The 19,133-nt window shown below is 52.5% G+C and overlaps 1 protein-coding gene across 7 annotated transcripts; it reads left to right on the top strand.

Annotated features, from left to right (window-relative positions):
* Window positions 1–320: 320 nt before the first annotated feature.
* Window positions 321–19,133, top strand: KCNIP2 (potassium voltage-gated channel interacting protein 2). Of its 7 annotated transcripts, XM_070780702.1 has the most exons (10): window positions 321–679; window positions 14,293–14,388; window positions 15,238–15,291; window positions 15,957–16,081; window positions 16,443–16,512; window positions 16,657–16,727; window positions 16,848–16,955; window positions 17,145–17,249; window positions 17,384–17,446; window positions 17,742–19,133. In XM_070780702.1, exons 1-10 carry the CDS (start codon window positions 607–609, stop codon window positions 17,787–17,789), a joined length of 813 nt encoding a protein of 270 aa, XP_070636803.1. In that variant the 5' UTR covers window positions 321–606; the 3' UTR covers window positions 17,790–19,133. The 7 variants fall into 7 exon arrangements, with proteins under 7 accessions (XP_070636803.1, XP_070636802.1, XP_019844037.1 ...); XM_070780701.1 differs by having other exon boundaries at window positions 17,384–19,133; XM_019988478.2 differs by lacking the exons at window positions 14,293–14,388; window positions 15,238–15,291.

Raw genomic sequence — 19,133 nt, 5'->3', positions numbered from 1 at the left:
ACAGACACTCACACGCCAAGAACCATAGAGAAAATAGGGGCTGGCCAGTGCTGAGGGTAGGAGCAGGAGTGCTGAGAATCGGCCGGGGAATCCTCACAGTGGGGCCTTTCTGGCCCTGCACCCTCCTCCACCCCCAAGACCCGGGGGTTCAGGTTTAGGGGGTAGTGTTGCCAGAGAGCTGGTCTCCTTCCCCGCACTTCTCTGCTCACCCTTTCTTTCACCGGGTGCCTCCTCCGAGCTGCAAAGAGGAGGGGGCGGGGGTAGGGGGAACCAATCCCGGCAGCGCCAAAGGGGGGAGGTGGCGGTGACAGCCGCGGGGAGGGGGCGGGAAGAGAGGCGGCTCGGCTCCAGCTCCGCGCTCTTCTCCGCTCTGCCTCCGGCTCTGCGCTCACCCACTGCCCAAGCCTGCCGCTCCTGCCCCAGTACCCCGAGGTGAGCCCTAGACACCGGAGATCCCCTGGCTCCTCGCCCCAGCCCGGACTCTCGGTACCCCAGCCCCCGAGAGCACGCTACGCCGCCAGGGGGCGCCGTGTGAGCTCCCTATCCCTGCCACCCGGCGCCCCCTCCCACGGCCCAGGTGGGGACGGGAGGGGGGCGCCGGGGGCCATGCGGGGCCAGAGTCGTAAGGAGAGTTTGTCCGATTCACGAGACCTGGACGGATCCTATGACCAGCTCACGGGTGAGTCGGTGGCTTGGGGGTCGGGGGCGGAAGAGGATAGATTACATCTCCCCTAACCCTTAAGTTCCTGTGACCCCTGCCAGGCCCTTACTCACACTCTGACCCATTACCAGGCACCCTCCCAGCAGTTCTGGGCAACAGGACACTAAGGTTCAAAACCTTGGGTTCCGCGGGGGATGGGGATTCAAGGGAGAGCAGGTGGGCAGAGGCAGCAGGTGTGGGAATGCGTGACACAAGGCTAGGAGGGGGTCTAGAGTGGGAGGTGTTACATGTGTGAGCACCTGTCATTCTGTGTGTGTCTGTGTATATATGTGTGTGTGCGCCTCCCACAGCTGGTTGCCATGTGCCCTGGGCTTGGTGACAGCCAGAGTTAGTGTGATTGCGTGTGACTGTGCAATTGTATGATCCTGTCAGATGTTTCAGTGAGGTTGTGTAGGACCCAGATTGTACTAATGAAGTTGTTTTGACAATGTATCTGTTCTGTGTGCAACTCTGCTTTGTGTGATTCTGTATGAAATGCCATGTGACTACCAGTTATGTGTCAGGTTTTCACTTTATGGTGGTATGCCTGTTTGTAAGACTTTGTGACTGTGAACCTCCTGGGACAAGCATGTGTTGAAGTGGGCTGTGTTGTTTTGTGATTGTGAGACTGGTTATATTGGTGTTTGATACTGATTGTGTACTTCATGTGGTGATGTCTGCAGTGGGGTTCTGTGTCTATGACAGATCTTACCCTTGCTGCCTCTCTGGCTTCCTAGTGCAAAAAGGGGTTCTTAGTGCACACCATTGCTTCTCCATGTTTTCCACAAACAGCCCAGTGGACCTGAGGAGGGACTTGCATCCATCTACCCAGCCTGGCTTCCAGGAGTGACACCCAGCTCCTGTGGGGAGGCTTTGGTTAATGCTGGGTCAGTTCCCCCACCCAAAGTATTTAGAGGTCATTCTTAACAACTGAAGCTCCTTCAGCCCCCAACAGCCCTCCCAAAACTTCACCCAAACCTGGAGGAAAACACACCCTCTTGCTTCCCCTCCAGACCCAGAGATAGAAGCTCTAGGCCTGGGAAGTGCCATGTGGCCTCTTCTTATAAGTATCTTCCAAACCACTTTGCTGCCCAGGCATCCTCTCTCTCCCACACTGGGGAGATATGTGAGACCAGTACATCTGTGCCTGTGCATATTCCTGGGTTTGGTAGGCAGATCCATGTGTTTGTGTGGGTGACTGTGTCACCTTGTGTACATTTCCATGTACGTGTGTTTCTGTCTCATTGTGCAGCCAACCCAAGAACTCCAACAGAGAACAGGAGGGAGACTGTCTCCCCTGTGTCTGAAGACAAGCTGAGAAGGTGAAGGGAGGCCAAGATCCATGCCTGTCTAGAGGAGTGAGGTTAAGACTTGGGGATGCCAAGAGGACTAGGTGTGACTCACCCACCCTAGAGAGGTTCTAGTCCCTAAGCCCAGACTCCCAGAAGAGGGAGCCCTTCCACTCAGGCAGGCCTCAGATGTGACCTAAATGAGTTTCAGACCCCAGTGGATTCCAAAGGTCCAGCTGACAAACTCTGCTATGAACTCTGTTCTCAGTAGCAAGGGCCCCAGGGCCCTTATTAGCACCACATCAGTCAGTGTTTGCTTCCTGCTTTAACTGATTCTTCCGCTTCACTTGGGCTTCCCTGGTAGCTCAGTTGGTAAAGAATCTGACTGCAGTGCAGGAGAACGGGGTTTGATCCCTGGGTTGGGAAGATCCACTGAAGCAGGGATAGGCTACCCACTCCAGTATTCTTAGGCTTCCCTTGTGGCTCAGCTGGTAAGGAATCCGCCTACGATGAGGGAGACCTGGGTTCAATCCCTGGGTTGGGATGATCCCCTGGAGAAGGGAAAGGCTTCCCACTCCAGTATTCTGGCCTGGAGAATTCCATGGACTGTAGAGTCCATGGGGTCGCAAAGAGTTTGACACAACTGAGTGACTTTCACTTTCAGTGGAATCATCCCCTCCCCACTTGGCTGTTTGAATCAGAGATTAGGTAGAAGTGGGGAAGCCCTTGCACTGGAAGATGAAGGAATGGAAGTGTGAATGCCAGCTCTGTTTGACTTTTGCTCTCTGGGCCTCACTTCTCTCATCTGTAAAATGGGAAATATTACTACCTCCCTACCTCCCAAGGGAAATACAAAGTTCAAAAGTTGACAAGCATCAAAGAATTGTGTTCCACGTCAACATCCACACGACTTGGAAATTGGGAATAAAGACTACCAGGAGCTCTCCTTTCGAAGGAGGGCTTATCTTTAGCAGGAGATAAATGGGGTTGGGAAGCCACTATTAATGCGTTGGGTGTCTGGAGACGCTTGAGCTGAAGCCGGAGGGGAAGTCGTTGTCCGCGGTGCTGAAGTGCGTGAAAGGCGGAAGTGCCTCACTGTTATTCGGGTTTCCAGTGTTCCTTGTGCAGGCGGGATTCCTTGGATCGAACCTGGGGGTGTTCTTCGATTTCAGTCATCCAAGCCTATCAGGCTGACAGGGAGGAGGGGGCGCTAAAATCATACCTCAAGGTATTCTGGGTTGCCCCAGCCGCTTTCCTTACCCCACCCCAGGCTCAAAACAAATCTGAGAGATACTTGAGGAGAAACCAGTCTGAGCCCCGCCCTGCATTCAGCCCCTCCAGTCTTCCCAGCCCGTCAGGACCGTTTGGCAGTGCGACGAGGTGAGAAAAGGCAGTAATCAGCGGTCGTTCTGTCCAAGCTGGAATCAAGGAAAGAACTGAAGAAGGTGGGAGAGTTGGGACCTGGCTGGCCAAGGCCTGAACTCAGTCCCATTCTGAGATCTTCAGAGTCGCTTCTGTCTGGCCATAAATATTGTTCCGAGATTGGGGCGCCCCCGTGTGGTCTTAGTGAAACCATGCTTGCAGAGCTGATTCCAGATGGGGACGTGGCCAGATTAGGTTCCACGAAGTTCAGAGGTGACTCTCACCTCCTAAATGTAGGATTTTCAGCCAAAAAATTTGGAATCCCAGTCGGAGGAGTGGGATCTCCATAAGCTCTGTTAAATGGTGTTAGTGGGCCCTGGAAGGGTTTACTTTGGTTATAACCACATAGGGGTGAGTCTAGGAAAGGGGTCAGGGCCAGGACTTTGGGTAGGGGGCTTTTCCTCGATGCATTTGGCTGACAATCAGCATATGATGGGAAAGTGTGAACCCGCTGAACCAGGACATAGCGACACAGAACAGTTCTATGCCAGACATTCAGAGCCAGAAGCCAGAGATAGTAGGGGCACGTCCCTGCCATCCCTCTGCCATCCCAATACACTGGGCATTTCCTCCTCTTCCCTCCTATTCCCGCACCCATTGGTCCAGGAAGTATGGAAGTGTGGAGAGTTGCCATGACAACTAAGTCCTCTAACCCTTCCCCTTCTCTGTCAAAAATGGGAAGAGGAGGGGGCGACGCGGCAATAAAAGATAATGTTTTCGCTCTCCGGATCCTTTTTCAAAAACCATGGGTGCTCCCTTCCCCACGGGAAATGCAGAAAATGTTCCCAGAGAAGGCTCTGAGGGACAGTGCGTGCTGCCCCTTTCCCGCCCCTCCCCAGTGTGAGAACTTTGGGGGCAGGTGCTTCAGACGATGGGGGCCAGGGTGAGTTCCCCTCTTATGACCTGGAGAGGACAGGAAGTGGAACACGACTCTACTGCCTGAGACTCCAGTCCTTGTGGGTTCGGCCCTCCCGCGCCGCCCACATGGGGCCCACTCCTTGGGGGCGGAGATCAGAACGCCCCGAGCCTTGGGGGCGGAGCTTGGCCACTGTGCTCTCGGCAGGACCATGAACAGATGCCCCCGCAGGTGCCGGAGCCCGTTGGGGCAGGCAGCGCGATCCCTCTACCAGCTGGTGACTGGGTCACTGTCGCCAGGTATGAGGAAGGGAGGAAGGGTCTGGATCCCTGAAAAAGTAAGCGAAGAAGTGAAATAGGAGCCTTACAGAGATGGGGAGAAAAAGGGTCCCTCGCAGAGATGGAAGGGGCAAGATCCCTCAAAGAAAAGGGTTTAAAGGACAACACACCAACAGAAGTGGAGCTTGGGATAGGGTCCCTTAAAGAGAAGGTGGGGGACATAGTAATCTTCAAAGGGGAAAGGACAAGAGGCATCACGGTTCCTTGTGGAGGAATGGTGGAGGAGGGGGCAAGGCTTCTCGATGAGAGCAGAGGTGGGGACCTCAAGCAGGTGGATGTGGGAGATAAAAGGAGGGAGATAGGGATAAAAGGAGGAAGCTTTCAGCAGGCGGGGAAAAGGCAAAACCCTTTACTGAATTGCTTAGTTTAATGGGATCTTAAGATGACTAGGGGCAGCGTGCAGAAAGAAAAATATCCTGAAGTAGGACTGGACCAACGTGAACTCAGCTAGTTAGTTTATGCATGATGGGATGGATAGACTTGTGTGGCATAAGAATTTCATGTCACTGTTTTGTCTATCTCTGGGAATCTGAATTAAGGGGGTTTGTAGATCACTGGGGTTGTGATCACTGGGGCCATGCATCCCTGGGGTTCCATATCCCTGGGATTCTGTGACACTAAGACTGCACATACTGGAAGTCTGTGCTTTAGAGTTGGGTTAGGGTTCCTGAGTCACAGTAAGTTAGTTGTGTAGACTTCACAAGGTTGTACCTTGGTGTGGGATTTGTGGGATTTATATGGCATGTGGATTGTGGGTATCATATAAAGGCACTGCTGAGATTATGCACACTGTGGGTTTAGCTGCCTGGGTAGGGCCCAAAACACCCAGCATCCCCTCCTCACCTGGCCTGGGGAGACCAAAACAACCTAGCCTGTGGCATTCTGGGATCTGTAGTTCACTGGCTCTTGCCACAGTATCCTCTTGAGCCCCTGGAGTATAAGCAGGCCTCTCCTTACCATGTGCTCCCAGAAGGAGGGGCCATGGGGCTGAGCCAGAGTCATACTTGGATGTCTCTTGGGGAGCATGTGTCCTCTGAGCCCCTGCTTGGGCCTGTCTCAAGTGACAGATGGCTGGAGCCAGGCAGAGCCAGCTCTCAATCATAGCAGGCATGACTTCCAGGCCCTAAAATAGCCCCAAGGCCTAGGGAGGTCATTAATCACCCGATGCAGCTGGGGTCTGCTGTGTCCTAGCCTGGCTGGGGATGGAGAGGGGCCCCTGGCTGGGGATGGAGAGCCAGTTCTTCACTGGCTGGGTCCTTCACTAGGGGAGAAAGGGCAGATAGGAAAGTGGGCCAGTTACCTAGTATGGACCCCCCTTCAGAAGGCAGTTTTTCTCTGGATTTGAACTTCATAAAGTAAATGAGTCAGTAATAGGGATATTTCTGTGGTGAGATTTGAGGGACCTAAGGAAGAGTTCACCTAATGCTTCAAGATAATTTCCCTTCAGCCCTCACTCTGCCAGAAGAGCTTGCATTAAGACTTCATTCCTCTGGATGAAGAGCCAAGTGCCAGAGGGATGCCTGGGGAGGACAGACCTGGGCAAGTTTCTCACAAGGCTCAGAGCCTTGAGAGGTCTCTGAGTAGGGGGAAGAGAGAGCCTGAAAAGCAACTTGCTCTTTCACTTCTACTAGGTCCTCCCACCAGAGGCATCTGAAGGGTGAGGGTAAGGGTTAGAGGGAAGAGAAAGGTCCATAGACAGGACAACTGGCTGAATGGTTGTCCATCTGTCCATCTGTGAATCAGCAGCAGAGAGAAGAGAGATGCTGCTATGCTGCCTCTTTCAATTCAAATAGTCTGGCTTGGGATCAAAGGCTTCATGGAATTCACCCCCTTTTTGGTCTTATCACTCATAGCTCCCCTAATACTAACTAAGCTGCAGTCACTCAGGATTCCTTGACCCCCATACACGTTGGAGAGACAGACTGAAGGAGCTGGCAGATCACTGGTTCAAGTCTTGGTCGATTTTTTATCATCTGTATTGTCATGGGAAAGTCACTTCTCTTTGAGCTTCAGTTCCTTCATCTGCAAAATGGGTATAGTTCTACTCTATCTGACCATGTCAACTGTAATAATAGACTGCTAATAGGTCTGTTATGAGAACTAAATGAGATAACATGTGCAAAGTATCAAGAACATAAAGCATGCTCAGTAAATGTTGGGCCCTTTGTTAAGGCAGACTGCTGATCTTTTTAGCCATCCTTAAAGAACCAGCTCAAAAAATACCCTTTTCAGGTTTTTCCTGGCCTCCCAGTTAGAGCTCATTTCATGGTTCTTGAATAGTTCCTTGTGGACACACAACAAATATTTTTTGAATGAATAGTTGCCTTATAGTTCTGTCAATGGCTATCTCTCCCTGCCCAGGAAGCCAGAACCCTGTTTGGTTCACCTTTGTTGCACAGGCACTGGCTCAGAGCCTGGCATTCAATTTGTATATGTCCAATATTTTTAATATCATTGCCCTCTAGGAGCTGAGAATCTAATTGAGGAAACAGGATTGATCCAGAAAGACCTGAGTTCAAATTTGCAGCATCTTTTCTTAGCTAGGTGACCTTGGGGGAGTTCCTTTACTTCTCTGGACCTCATAGTGAAATGGGCACAATACTTTTCATCTGCCTACTTCATGGGGTTGTCATGAGAAGCCATGGAAGTAACAATGTTTGTGGAAATACTTTATAAGTTGTTAAGAGCTGTAGAAATGTAAGCAGGGGGATATCTGTTATTAATAATAGCAGCAAACAATTATAAACAGTTACTCTGTGCTTGGAATTATTCTGACAGCTTTCCATGTATTAGTTCACTTAGGAGGGCCTCAAAACCATACGAGGTAGGAAACTGAGGCACACAGAGATTAAGAACTTGCCCAGTTAATTGCAAGTGGCAGATCTAAACCCAAGGAACCTGGCACCCTCACCCACACTATTTCCTACCATGCTATGCTGCCTCTGACTTCCCTGGTGGCTTAGACTGTAAAGCGTCTGTCTACAATGCGGGATACCTGGGTTCAATCCCTGGGTCAGGAAGATCCCCTGGAGAAGATCCCCTGGAGAAGATCCCCTGGAGAAGGAAATGGCAATCCACTCCAGTACTATTACCTGGAAAATCCCATGGACAGAGGAGCCTGATAGGCTACAGTCCATGGGGTTGCAAAGAGTTGGACACGACTCCTTTTACTGTTCCCACTAATAATATTACAGATTTAGGTTCTGAGTTTTGAGGGTCCAACAGTGAGTACGGTAGAATTTCAGGTAGCTAGGAGCCTGCTAAAATCCCATGGAAAAGGAAATGGCAATCCACTCCAGTACTATTGCCTGGAAAATCCCATGGATGGAGGAGCCTGGTAGGTAGGCTGCAGTCCACGGGGTCGCTAAGAATCAGACACGACTGAGCGACTTCACTTTCACTTTTCACTTTCATGCATTGGAGAAGGAAATGGCAACCCACTCCAGTGTTCTTGCCTGGAGAATCCCAGGGACGGGGGAGCCTGTTGGGCTGCTGTCTATGGGGTCGCACAGAGTCCGACACGACTGAAGCAACTTAGCAGCAGCAGCAGCAGCAGGAGCCTGCTGAGGGCTGGAGGTTCTGAAGAAAAGGGAATTTAAGCTGTCCCTAACGGACAGGTAAGAATGTAGGGCAGGAGAGCAGAGGGTGGGCATTCCAGGTAGAGGGACTAGCAGGAGCAGAGGTAAGAAACAGCAGAGTTTTCTGTGTCTGGGGGACAGTGAGGAGGCCAAGCTGGCTCAAAAAAGAGATCTGCTGATGAGAGTGGAGGAAGGGTATTAAAAGCCATCTATGGATTTTGGATGGTGAGAGGGAGATACTGAATATTTGCTCATTTTATCTGTAAACCCTTCAAAGGTGTGAGAAACCAAAAACAGTCCCTGAGTTGACTTCTTCCTGGAGGAAGGACGGGGGAGGGGCAAGCTCTTGCCCAGTCATTCCCACACCTTCCCAAGGATGTTGGGAGAAGGAAGGGGTAAGATACATGGTGTGAGATGAAGGCCTGACCCCCAGTGGTGGCCTTGTAGAACTGCAGATCCGTGAACCTCAAATGAAGCAGTAAGGACTGGCACCCATCTCCAAGTTGAGTTCAGTCACTCAGTCCTGTCCGACTCTTTGCGACCCCATGGACTGCAGCATGCCAGGCTTCCCTGTCCATCACTAACTCCCGGAGCTTACTCAAACTCATGTCCATCAAGTCAGTGATGCCATCCTCTGTCTTCTCCTTCTCCTCCCGCCTTCAATCTTTCCCAGCATCAGGGTCTTTTCAAATGAGTCAGTTCTTTGCATCAGGTGGCCAAAGCATTGGAGTTTCAGCTTCAGCATCAGTCCTTCCAATATTCAGGACTGATTTCCTTTAGGATTGACTGGCTTGGTCTCCTTGCAGTCCAAGGGACTCTCAAGAGTCTTCTCCAGCACCACAGTTCAAAAGCATCAATTCTTCAGCACTAAGCCTTCTTTATGGTCCAACTCTCACATCCATACATGACTACTGGAAAAATCATAGCTTTGACTAGACGGACCTTTGTTGGCAAAGTAATGTCTCTGCTTTTTAGTATGCTGCCTAGGTTGGTCATAACTTTTCTTCCAAGGAGTAAGCGTCTTTTAATTTCATGGCTGCAGTCACCATCTGCATTGATTTTGGAGCCCCCCAAAATAAAGTCTGTCACTGTTTCCATTGTTTCCCCATCTATTTGCCATGAAGTGATAGCACCAGGTGCTATGATCTTAGTTTTCTGAATGTTGAGTTTTAAGCCAACTTTTTCACTCTCCACGTTCACTTTGAAGCTGACACACAGTCATCTCAGAGCTGTATAGGGAGGGAAGGGTCCTTCTGGGGTTAATCCTCCTACACTGGGCCTCCAGTGTGGGCAAGCCGTCTATGAAGGGAGCCACTGTAGAGTAGTGTAGTGTAAAGTGCAGGCCCAGTCAGGATGGCTGAAAATTGAAGATCTGACACTTACTGATCTTGGAGATTTGCTTAAACTCCTTTTGCCTAGTTTTCCCACCCATAACAGTACCTCATTCATAGGTTTATTGTGTAAATTCAGTGCGATAATGTCACACTGCACATTATCTACCACATACTGAGTGCTCAGTCCCTCACCAGATGTGGCAGTAGCCCAGAGGCTGGTGTCTTCTGGCTCCTTGGCTCAGCAAGCCTCTGTCCACCTGCTACCACACACCACCACCTGGAGGGAGACCGGAAGATGGGGGAGGAGCTCCAGGAATGCACCCGGGCTGGGTGACTCTCTTGGAAGGTTCAGGTTTCCCTCTAGCCCTGGATTTCTCCTGTCAGCTCTGTGAAGATTCCCAAAGAGCAGGCAGGACTTTGGCAGCTCCAGAGTGAGGCCCCTGCCAGAAGGAAAGGGAGAGCACACCCTTCCTTTCCCGATCTTCCCAACCCAGGGATTGAACCCAGGTCCCCCACACTGTAGGTGAATTCTTTACCAATTGAGCTATCAGGGAAGCCCTTCCTCTCCCAAGGAAGTTGATTCTCTGGGTCCTAAAGTCAGCTTCAATGAGTCCCCTCCCCAGAGGGTCATGTTAGGGCTAACCGGCCTTTTTCCCCTGCCCAGGCTATTGGACCTAATCCTCCCTCCCCTGGACCTCAGTTTCCCTGTCTGCGGGGGGAAGAAGATTGCTTCCCACCTCTTAGTCTCCATGGCAACCTTGATCAATGTAGGTGGTGTCCTCCTGACTGGAGAGGTCACTGCCTTCTCCTCCCTTATGTTTTCATACAGTTTCATGTGGATACAATTACACAACCACTGCAGACCCATATTCCTAATTATAGGATACATCCATATTACCAATCTTCAGACCCCCACATAACAACCTTGCTAAAATATAGATACCTCACACTCTGTACAAACTCAGAAATACTCCAACACACTCACACATACCACAGACACCCAGGTTACATACCCACATAGACCACACACATCCCTAAGACAGGTGCACAATCGTGTAAACACACAGAGACATATATAAGAGGTCATATATAAGAGGTACACATTCTCTGCACACAAACACAGGAATATATACACATGAAGACACCCAGACACCCATAACATATTCTTACGCATGTACAGTTCCTGGTTTCTCTGTCGTACATACACACACACACACACAAACACACACACACGCATGCACACACTGCCCGCCCCTGACTTCTAAGCATAGGTCTTCCCTCTGCCCCTTTCTTTGGCACAGAGTAGCCACAGGGTGTCTGAGGGAAGCTGTCCTCAGGGGCAGAGGCAAGTTACTGCTCCTCCTCTGGCCTGGCCTGGGCCGTATCCTTCACACCAGAAGCTCTGGAGGAGATATCAATTTATAGGCTGAAGTGGTCCCCGCGAAGAGGAAGAGGCTGTGGCTGGGAGGCCTGTGGCTGGGAGGCCTGTGGGGAGGCGGGGTAAGGGGGGAGAGGGAGGAGATCCGGGGAAGGAGCAGGAAGGGAGACTGCAGGCGGTCCTGCTCAGTCTGGGGAGCCTGAGGGGGAGGAAGTGTGAGTAGGGCAGGCCAGCCTCAGCCTGGAGGGCCATGCCCCAGGCCCACCATGAACCTGGAAGGGCTGGAGATGGTCGCTGTGCTTGTGGTCCTCGCCCTGTTTGTCAAGGTCCTGGAGCAGTTTGGTCTCTTTGAGCCTGTCTCCTTGGAAGGTAACGTAGGTATCTGGGCATGTCTGGTCTGCTGGCTAGAGGGACAGTGCCTGCAGGGTTGGGGACTTTATGACTAGGGTGGGGGCTGCAGGGGTAAGCAGGTTAGTGATGGGATGGGGCATCTGGGGGAGGGGAAGAGAGAAGGTGGGGGAGTAGGACATCATGGAGAGGTAAAGAGGGGGACTCAAGGGGTGGATCTGGGGAGGAAGAGAGGGAATCTGGAGGACTGGGTGTCTCAGGGAGGTGAGGAAAGAGGGCCAGGAGGCAGGGAGGTGGTGAGGGGTACAGCATGGGGGTACGGGGACTGGGGATAAGGAGAAACTGGAGGAATGAGGAAAAGTCTGGAGACAGGCAGAGGTATCTGGAATAGAGGAAGGAGGTTCTGGGAATCCTGAGATAACACCAGACTTCTGTGGGGGCGGTCCCCTTTTGGGGTCATGGACCCACTGTGGCTCTGAAGGTGTGTGACTCTCCACACCTCCATCCTTGCAGGTTTGGGTCCCAGTATGTGTGGACTCAGTGTGTGAGAGATACAGGGGGTGGTGTGACTGGGTGTTCACGTGTGTAAGAAAGGACAAAATGTGTGACTACTTGAACCTGTGTATGTGACAGGGATGTGATTGTGTCTGAGCGACAGTGTGTGTAGCTTTATGCCATGGCAAAGATACCTGAGGGGCACAGAGTGTGTGGCTGAGCCTCTCAGGGTATCTGTGTGTGTGGCTATTCCCAGAGTTCCTGAGGATATGCCAGCTCCATACCCAAGGCAAAGGATGGGACGGGTTCTGGAGGGACAGGAGTTGGGGATACTGTGACTGAAACATTCATAGATCAACTCTGGTAGGAGGGTGAGGGGTGGATCAGATCAGGGACCCTGTTTCCCAAGACCCCCTGCCTCTCCTAGGTCCTCTCAGGATCTGAGGGCAGAATGGGCTCCAGAGCCTAGACATTGTGGGTGGGAAGTCAGTTCTCCATCTGACCCCAAAGTCAAGTGGGAAGAGTGATACTGAAGGTAGAGAGGGGAACATGTTCTGCCTTCTCCAGGGATTTTTAGCCTCTCATTTTTCATACCAAGAACTGTGCAGCTTCATAGCATGGCTGTTCCCCAGTTCCATTATGGACAGGAAAACAGGCAAGAACCATGATAAGAGGACTGCAGGGTAGACACGTGGGAGAACTGAAAAGATGTAAAGGGAGTTGAGGTCAAGAAGAAGGCTCACGAATTGCCTGCTTTAGGGTTCAGAAAGAGCAGAAAAGTCTTAGTCTACCGTCCATCCTCTGCTGCATTTATTGGAGTGGGGTGAGGTGCAGGGATTGGTGTTGGATGCATTGAGATTCATTCAGTCCTGAAAAGATGAAGTCAGTTGGGGTCTAACTTGCCATCCCCTTTAGACTATTGGTGCAAGAAGGGGGTGGACATCCAAGGAAACGCAGGCATCCTGTCTGCTGAAGGCACCCCCTTTCTCTCCCCAATTCAGAAGAGCCTAGAGGAGACTGAGTCCTTGAAGCAGGCAGGGGACCGGATGGGGGCATGTGTGAAGAGGGGGAGGCTGGGAGAGGCGTGGGAGCCATCCCCCAGTCCAGAGGCTACTATACTACCGGAGGCCCCCCCCCCCCCCCGGCACAATAGGCTTTGGGAAACCAAAGTCTGGGCTAATGGAGCCCTGGGCCAGGGGCCAAACCGCCATCAATCACCCACCCAGCTCACTGCCTCCCTCCCTCCGCTCCATAGCTCCAGGGGAGAGAGGACAAATGGGAGAGAGAGGAGGTGCCAACTTCAAGCAGTTCCCTCCTGGGAGCAGAGCATCTTCCTGAGGGCAGAGCCTGGCTTGGGAGGTGGGGCCTGTAAGGGAGCTGGGGTGTCAACCTACCACTAAAGGAAGTTGGGTCCCTCCAGGAATGGACTGAAGCCAACTTCAGTCAGTGTGCTCCAGTGAGCTCTGACGCTGGAGTCTGGAGGTGGGTGCAGCCAGGAGACAGACAACAGGGACTTGCAGGGTCTCCCTGGGATACAATTGGAGCCACAGGATACAAATGTAAGTAAGGGGAAGTGAGGGGAACTGTGATTTGTGGACTCTGGATAGTCCTACATGACAACAAAATACTCATCTCCAAGGTCTGTCATTGCCTCAAAGTTTGCTATCATTTCACCTTCAAAGAGTAAGTCATACTGGAAAGGACTGGGAGGGGACACACTTTTAGGGTGGATGAATTAGCTGAGAACTCTACTCTGCTGGCATGAAGATTCTAGGTGCCTTGAAATGAGGGATTATAGGAAAGAAAGGTGGGTGTGCCCAGGGCAAATGCAGGTTCTGAGGGTAAGGTGCACCTTAGGTATCTGGTGCCATGGGCACCTAGGTCACAATATGATATGAGCAGGATGACCATACTGTGACATGATGCCCCAGGGTCATTGTGTGTTCTTTGTGTGGTTTGATCAATCATGCTGTGTGTAAGATGGCCTATATGGCCTACATGTCTGTCTGGTTTTTCCTGGGTCAGTCACATTTATGTATGTTTGTATTAAAGAGTAAGTACTAGGTCAAAGTAGGTGTGTGTGTGTGCATGTGTTGGGAGGCCACTGGGTTTGAGTGAGGTGCTGGGTATCAAGCTGTCCCTGTGTGGCATCCATCACTCTGTAATTTATTGTTCTATGTATACACACCTGTCACTGGATATGTGTATGTGTGAGAGAGGTGTCCTTGGGTTGGACATCATCCTCAGAGGTCCAGCTATATAGCACTGGAGCCAAGGACACTGGGTCAACAAAGACTGAGGCCAATATGCCACTTCTCCCCGCCCCCGCCATCTTGCTGTCCCCAGCTGTGTCTCTTTATACAAGGTGCCCGAGCCGTCTTGGTGGACCTTCCGTGCCTGTGAAACCCACTGGACTCCCCTAACCGGCCCCAGCTACTCTCTCCACCCCCCATCTTCCCCCAACACCGGGGTTGATTTGTGATGATGGGGAGGGTACAGGGAATGGAGGGACAGCGGGGTTAACGTTCCCTCCCGGGGTCTTCTCTCTTCCCAGGCCACCCTCCAGGGCCCACTAAAAAAGCGCTGAAGCAGCGGTTCCTCAAGCTGCTGCCATGCTGCGGGCCCCAAGCCCTGCCCTCAGTCAGTGAAAGCAAGTGCCTCTCCTGTGCTTCCGGGGGTGGGGCCCGTGTGTATCTGGGGTGTAAGGAGTGTGAGAGTGCGTGTGGGCGTGACCAACTTGGCAGAGGTGGGCTGGGCGCTGGCTGACGAGGGGGCGTGATTACCCAGCGAATGTGTGGGCGTGGTCAGCATGGAGGCGGGGCCTGAGTGTCTGTGGGACATCAGGGTCTGTGAAATGGGCGGGATCTGGATTTGGGGGCGTGGTCAGTGTGACTGGCTGAGGTGTCTCTGATACTGTGAGTGTGGCCACGGTGGCAGAGGTGGGACCAGGTGGCTGTGAGGGTCTGTGCATGGGGTTGTTGTCTGGCCGCCCTCCCCGTCCTTGGGCATGTTTTGGACTTTGAGAGGTAGGTCACCAGTGCCTTGACTAGACGGATGCAAGTGTAAGGGCCGAGTCCACCTTCCTTCAGATACCAAGATACGGGAGTTTTCTAGGACCAGCCTGGTCCCCAGTAGAGTGACCTCGCTTTGTCTGTAGACCTCAGTTTCCTCGTTTGGGCCTTGTCCACCTCACAGGATTATACATACTGCATTTTGCAAGCTATAAAGACTCGGTTTGTAGTCATTACTTGAGAATATCATTGTGTTTGATTCTGCTGGGTCCCACATGGGGGTAGATTCCGAAAAAGGATAGGTGTGATATGCATAAGGTCCGATTTGTGTTTGTGCTCATTCGTTACGCTTGCCTTTGCGTGCACGAGGAGATGGGGAGTGTGCATTGTAACAAGCAGGTCTGTGAGATTTGCTGTGAGTGTGAGGGGCGAGGTGTGTGCAGTTGGCCGGGTCTTCCGCTTTCTCGGTGACAGTTCGCTCCCTTCAGCATTAGCCGCCCCAGCCTCCCTCCGCCCCCACAGACCCCGCCTGCTGGACCCAGGTGACTTATTCTCCTGGTGGGGGCGGGTGCGGGGAACTTTGGGAGCCTGGGTTGGGGGCATCTGCCTGGGGACTGGATGTTGGGAACTGGGGTGGGACTGAGATGGGCCTGGGGTGGTGGCCTTCTCTAAGGCACATTCGGGTGTGGCAGGAGTTGGGCTATGGATGGGGCTTGGCTGGAGCTGGGCGGGGCATGGCTCGGGCATGGCTGGGATAGCTGAGATGGGGCTTGGCTGGAGGGCTGGGTCTGGGCAGGGCAAGGGTAAGGCTGGGCGGATCTGAGTTTGGTAAGGGAAGGCCCAGAGTTCCCACCCTCAGAAGCCCCTTCTCCAACCCAGTTTTCCTGCTCCTGTCCTGGGATGAAGATGGGACTGGGGGCCTTCCCCTCCAACCAGGGATCAAGGGGCCAGGGGCCAGCGCTGACTCAGACCGCTGGCTCTGGGGCCAGGCCTGGCCCTGGACTAAGCCTGCTGATTAACTTCGAAGCTGACTTGGTGTCTTCTTTCCTTGCCTTGAAGTCCTTGGCTCGGGATCAGGGGAACTGGCAGGCTGGTCTCCTGCGTCGGAGATGGGGGGGTTGGATAGTTAAGTGATTTTGAAGAGGGGTCATGGGGGATAGGCCTGAGGCGCGGCTGTCCCCCCCGCCCAACCGCCCCCACCCCGCAGACAGCGTGGAGGATGAGTTTGAATTGTCCACCGTGTGTCACCGGCCCGAGGGTCTGGAGCAGCTGCAGGAGCAAACCAAATTCACGCGCAAGGAGCTGCAGGTCTTGTACCGGGGTTTCAAAAACGTGAGTGCAAAACTCAGTCTAACTGGGGAGGGGCGGGGTCTGTGCAGGACTTTTCTCGCTTCTGGGAGTGAGAGCGATGGGGAGGGGAAGGGACAGCTCCTAGATAGGCGTGCCTGCCAGTTTAAGAAGGGAGCCTATAGACTGGCCTGTCTGCTCTGTGCTTTTTATTTGTGCACTTGGGAGAAGTCTTCCCTCCAGTGGAAGAGCTACATGGTGAGCCCCCTAGAGACGCAAAGACATCCCTCCTCTCTGGGCGTCTCTGACCACCGAGAGTGGGGTGGGAACGTGGGTGAGCAGATGGGTGGTGAGTGGAAGAGGGTTTCTTCCTTCAGTCTGCTTTCCCTCCCCATCCTCCCCACAGGAATGTCCCAGTGGAATTGTCAATGAGGAAAACTTCAAGCAGATTTACTCTCAGTTCTTTCCTCAAGGAGGTAAGGAGATAAGTCCTTGGGGAGAGGTTCTGGAGGGGTTGGAAATGCCAAGTGAATGGGGTTGGCAGAGCCCCACAGAGGTAGGGAGGTAGGAAGTCTGCTCCTGTCTGGAAGCAAGCTTGCTCACCCACACTTATCCTACAGACTCGAGCACATACGCCACTTTTCTCTTCAATGCCTTTGACACCAACCATGATGGCTCAGTCAGTTTTGAGGTGAGCTGGAGGAGGTGGGCCAGGGAAGCATGCTTCCTGGGACATCAGGGCCAGGCTAAACCCAGAGAGAGGGTTGAGTGAAGGTACCTGAAGACTCATTTTCCCCTGCCCCCTTCCTAGGACTTTGTGGCTGGTTTGTCGGTGATTCTTCGGGGAACCACAGATGATAGGCTGAACTGGGCCTTCAACCTATATGACCTCAACAAGGATGGCTGTATTACCAAGGAGGTGGGGGGCAACTGAAGAGCTGGGGGTGGGGGGTTATATGTGTATGGGGATGGGCACAGGGCCCTTGGGTGGGGACGTGACCCAAATATGCGTCATCAGCAAGGGCTGACGTCTGCCCCAGGCCCCAGGCCTTCTAGTTAGGAGGCTGGAGGCTCTGAGGAGGGATCCTCTTCTCTCTTGGTCTAACAGGAAATGCTTGATATCATGAAGTCCATCTATGACATGATGGGCAAGTACACGTATCCTGCACTCCGGGAGGAGGCCCCAAGGGAGCACGTGGAGAGCTTTTTCCAGGTGCCTGGGACAGGGCAGGCTGGGGTTTGGAGTGAAAGGAAGGAGGCAAGGTCCCAGCAGGGAACTTACCTGAGTTCTGCCTGCCTCTTTCCTGTCATCTCTCCTGTTTTCTCTACCTGACTACCTTTTTGCAGAAGATGGACAGGAACAAGGATGGCGTGGTGACTATTGAGGAATTCATTGAGTCTTGTCAAAAGGTACAGGGCCCTGCCCTCTACATTTCCCTGATCTGGACTCAGGGCCTGATTCAATGATGTAGGAGAAAGCTCCTTTGGGCAAAGTACCATCTCCCTAACTACCCCCAATTCTGAATCCTTTTCCTTCATAACTTGGGGAGGCCTGTCCCTTCCCCACCTCTCTGATTGTCTCCTTCTTCACTGCCTCTCTCTGTCTCTGAACGTCCCTATTTCTGAATCAGTGTTCTTCTCCCTTTCTCTGATAAGCTCTTTTTCTTTCTTTCTCTCCAATTTGCCTCTCCCACCATGGCTACAGGACGAGAACATCATGAGGTCCATGCAACTCTTTGACAATGTCATCTAGCTCCCCAGGAGAGGGGGTCAGTTGCCCTGGGGGGACCATGCTCTAGCCCTAGTCCAGGTGGACCTCACCCTTCTCTTCCCAGGTCTGTCCTCATCCTAGCTCTACCCTGGGGGCTATAGGAACCCAAGAGCCTGGGGATTTGGTGGTCCATACAGCTGGAGCTGAGGAGGGTAGGGAGTGGGCAGAGTGTATCTGTGGGGGTGTTCTCGACTCCCAACAGCTCCCCCTTCCTGCCTGAAACTCAGTGCCGAGGTTGCCCTGTTATGGGAATTGAGTGGTCCTTCCCCTCCCACCCCCCAACTGAGAAACCACAACACTAGGCAAAATTTCTCCTGCTATGGTGCTTCCTCCATCCCTGATCTCATAAACATTTCCCCTAAGATTCCCTTATAAAAAGGCTCTTCTGTCCTTGCCACTGACTGGCCTTTTAGGCCAGGGCCTTTGACAGTGCTGTAGGAGGGGGTCAAGAATGTGGAGGGAGTAACCTTGGGCCTAAGCCAGTGGGTAGGCCCTAGGAGGCAATTGCGGTAGAGAGCAGAAAGGCCTGGGGATTGTCAGTGACAGCATACCAGGCTGTAGCTTTGAGCTCTACAGGTCTGCCACCCCAAGCCATCAGAATATGTGTTTCCAGGCTCTTCAGAAAACCTTGGAAATATACCCAGAAATTTTCCATATACTCCTCAGTATCCCAGGAGAACTTGGGATCTGGGTTTTGGCAGATCCCTGGAATTTCTTCCTCTCCTTCCTTCCTGTTTGGGTAGTGGTGGTGGCAGCAGGGGGAAGATGGGTGGGAGCTGCTTGACTGATACCTGCCAAAGTTTCAGCCTACCTTCTCTGATGACTACAACTTAAGATTTCATTTGCCATTTCCTCTAGACCTGGAGGCATGGAGTAAGTCAGGGACCACCCTGTGGATGCCTTAGGAGAAAAAGGAAGGAAGGAGGCAGACATAGCATTTGAACCCAGTGTGGGGGCATTTTTGAGAATTTTTGATATACCCAGGCTCTATTCCTGCCTCCCCACATAGCCTCCTCATAGCCCACTCAGAGTTTCCTCTTGCTCTAGTCAATCTACCCAGAGATGCCCCTGAGCACACCTTGATGGCAGGGACCATAGGATCCAGGTCCCACCTCACTGTCAGCAGCCCTGCCACACTGCTACCCTTTAATATATCTGCTTGTCCCATTTAGCTCACTTTCCCAGTCAGCTGTGAATTGAGGCGGAGGGCACCCAAGAAGCCCCCTTCCCCATGAGAACACTGTTGACTACTTTGCATTTTTGGTTCCTCTGTAATTTTTGTAAAATAAGAAATCACCAGATCCAATAAAACACAATGGCTATGCA

This window comes from Bos indicus, chromosome 26 (assembly GCF_029378745.1).
Source record: "Bos indicus isolate NIAB-ARS_2022 breed Sahiwal x Tharparkar chromosome 26, NIAB-ARS_B.indTharparkar_mat_pri_1.0, whole genome shotgun sequence".
Classification (NCBI taxonomy): Eukaryota; Metazoa; Chordata; class Mammalia; order Artiodactyla; family Bovidae; genus Bos; species Bos indicus.
Note: the sequence above shows the minus strand (reverse complement) of the source record. Positions and strands in the feature narration are given on the sequence as shown.

Bases quoted from the DNA above. Each gene is read 5' to 3' on its own strand.
- KCNIP2 (XM_070780701.1), top strand. From the start codon at position 607: ATGCGGGGCCAGAGTCGTAAGGAGAGTTTGTCCGATTCACGAGACCTG. The intron at 15,292-15,956 runs GTGACTTATTCT...CCCACCCCGCAG, and splicing joins ACCCCGCCTGCTGGACCCAG to ACAGCGTGGAGGATGAGTTT. The intron at 16,956-17,144 runs GTGGGGGGCAAC...TTGGTCTAACAG, and splicing joins ATGGCTGTATTACCAAGGAG to GAAATGCTTGATATCATGAA.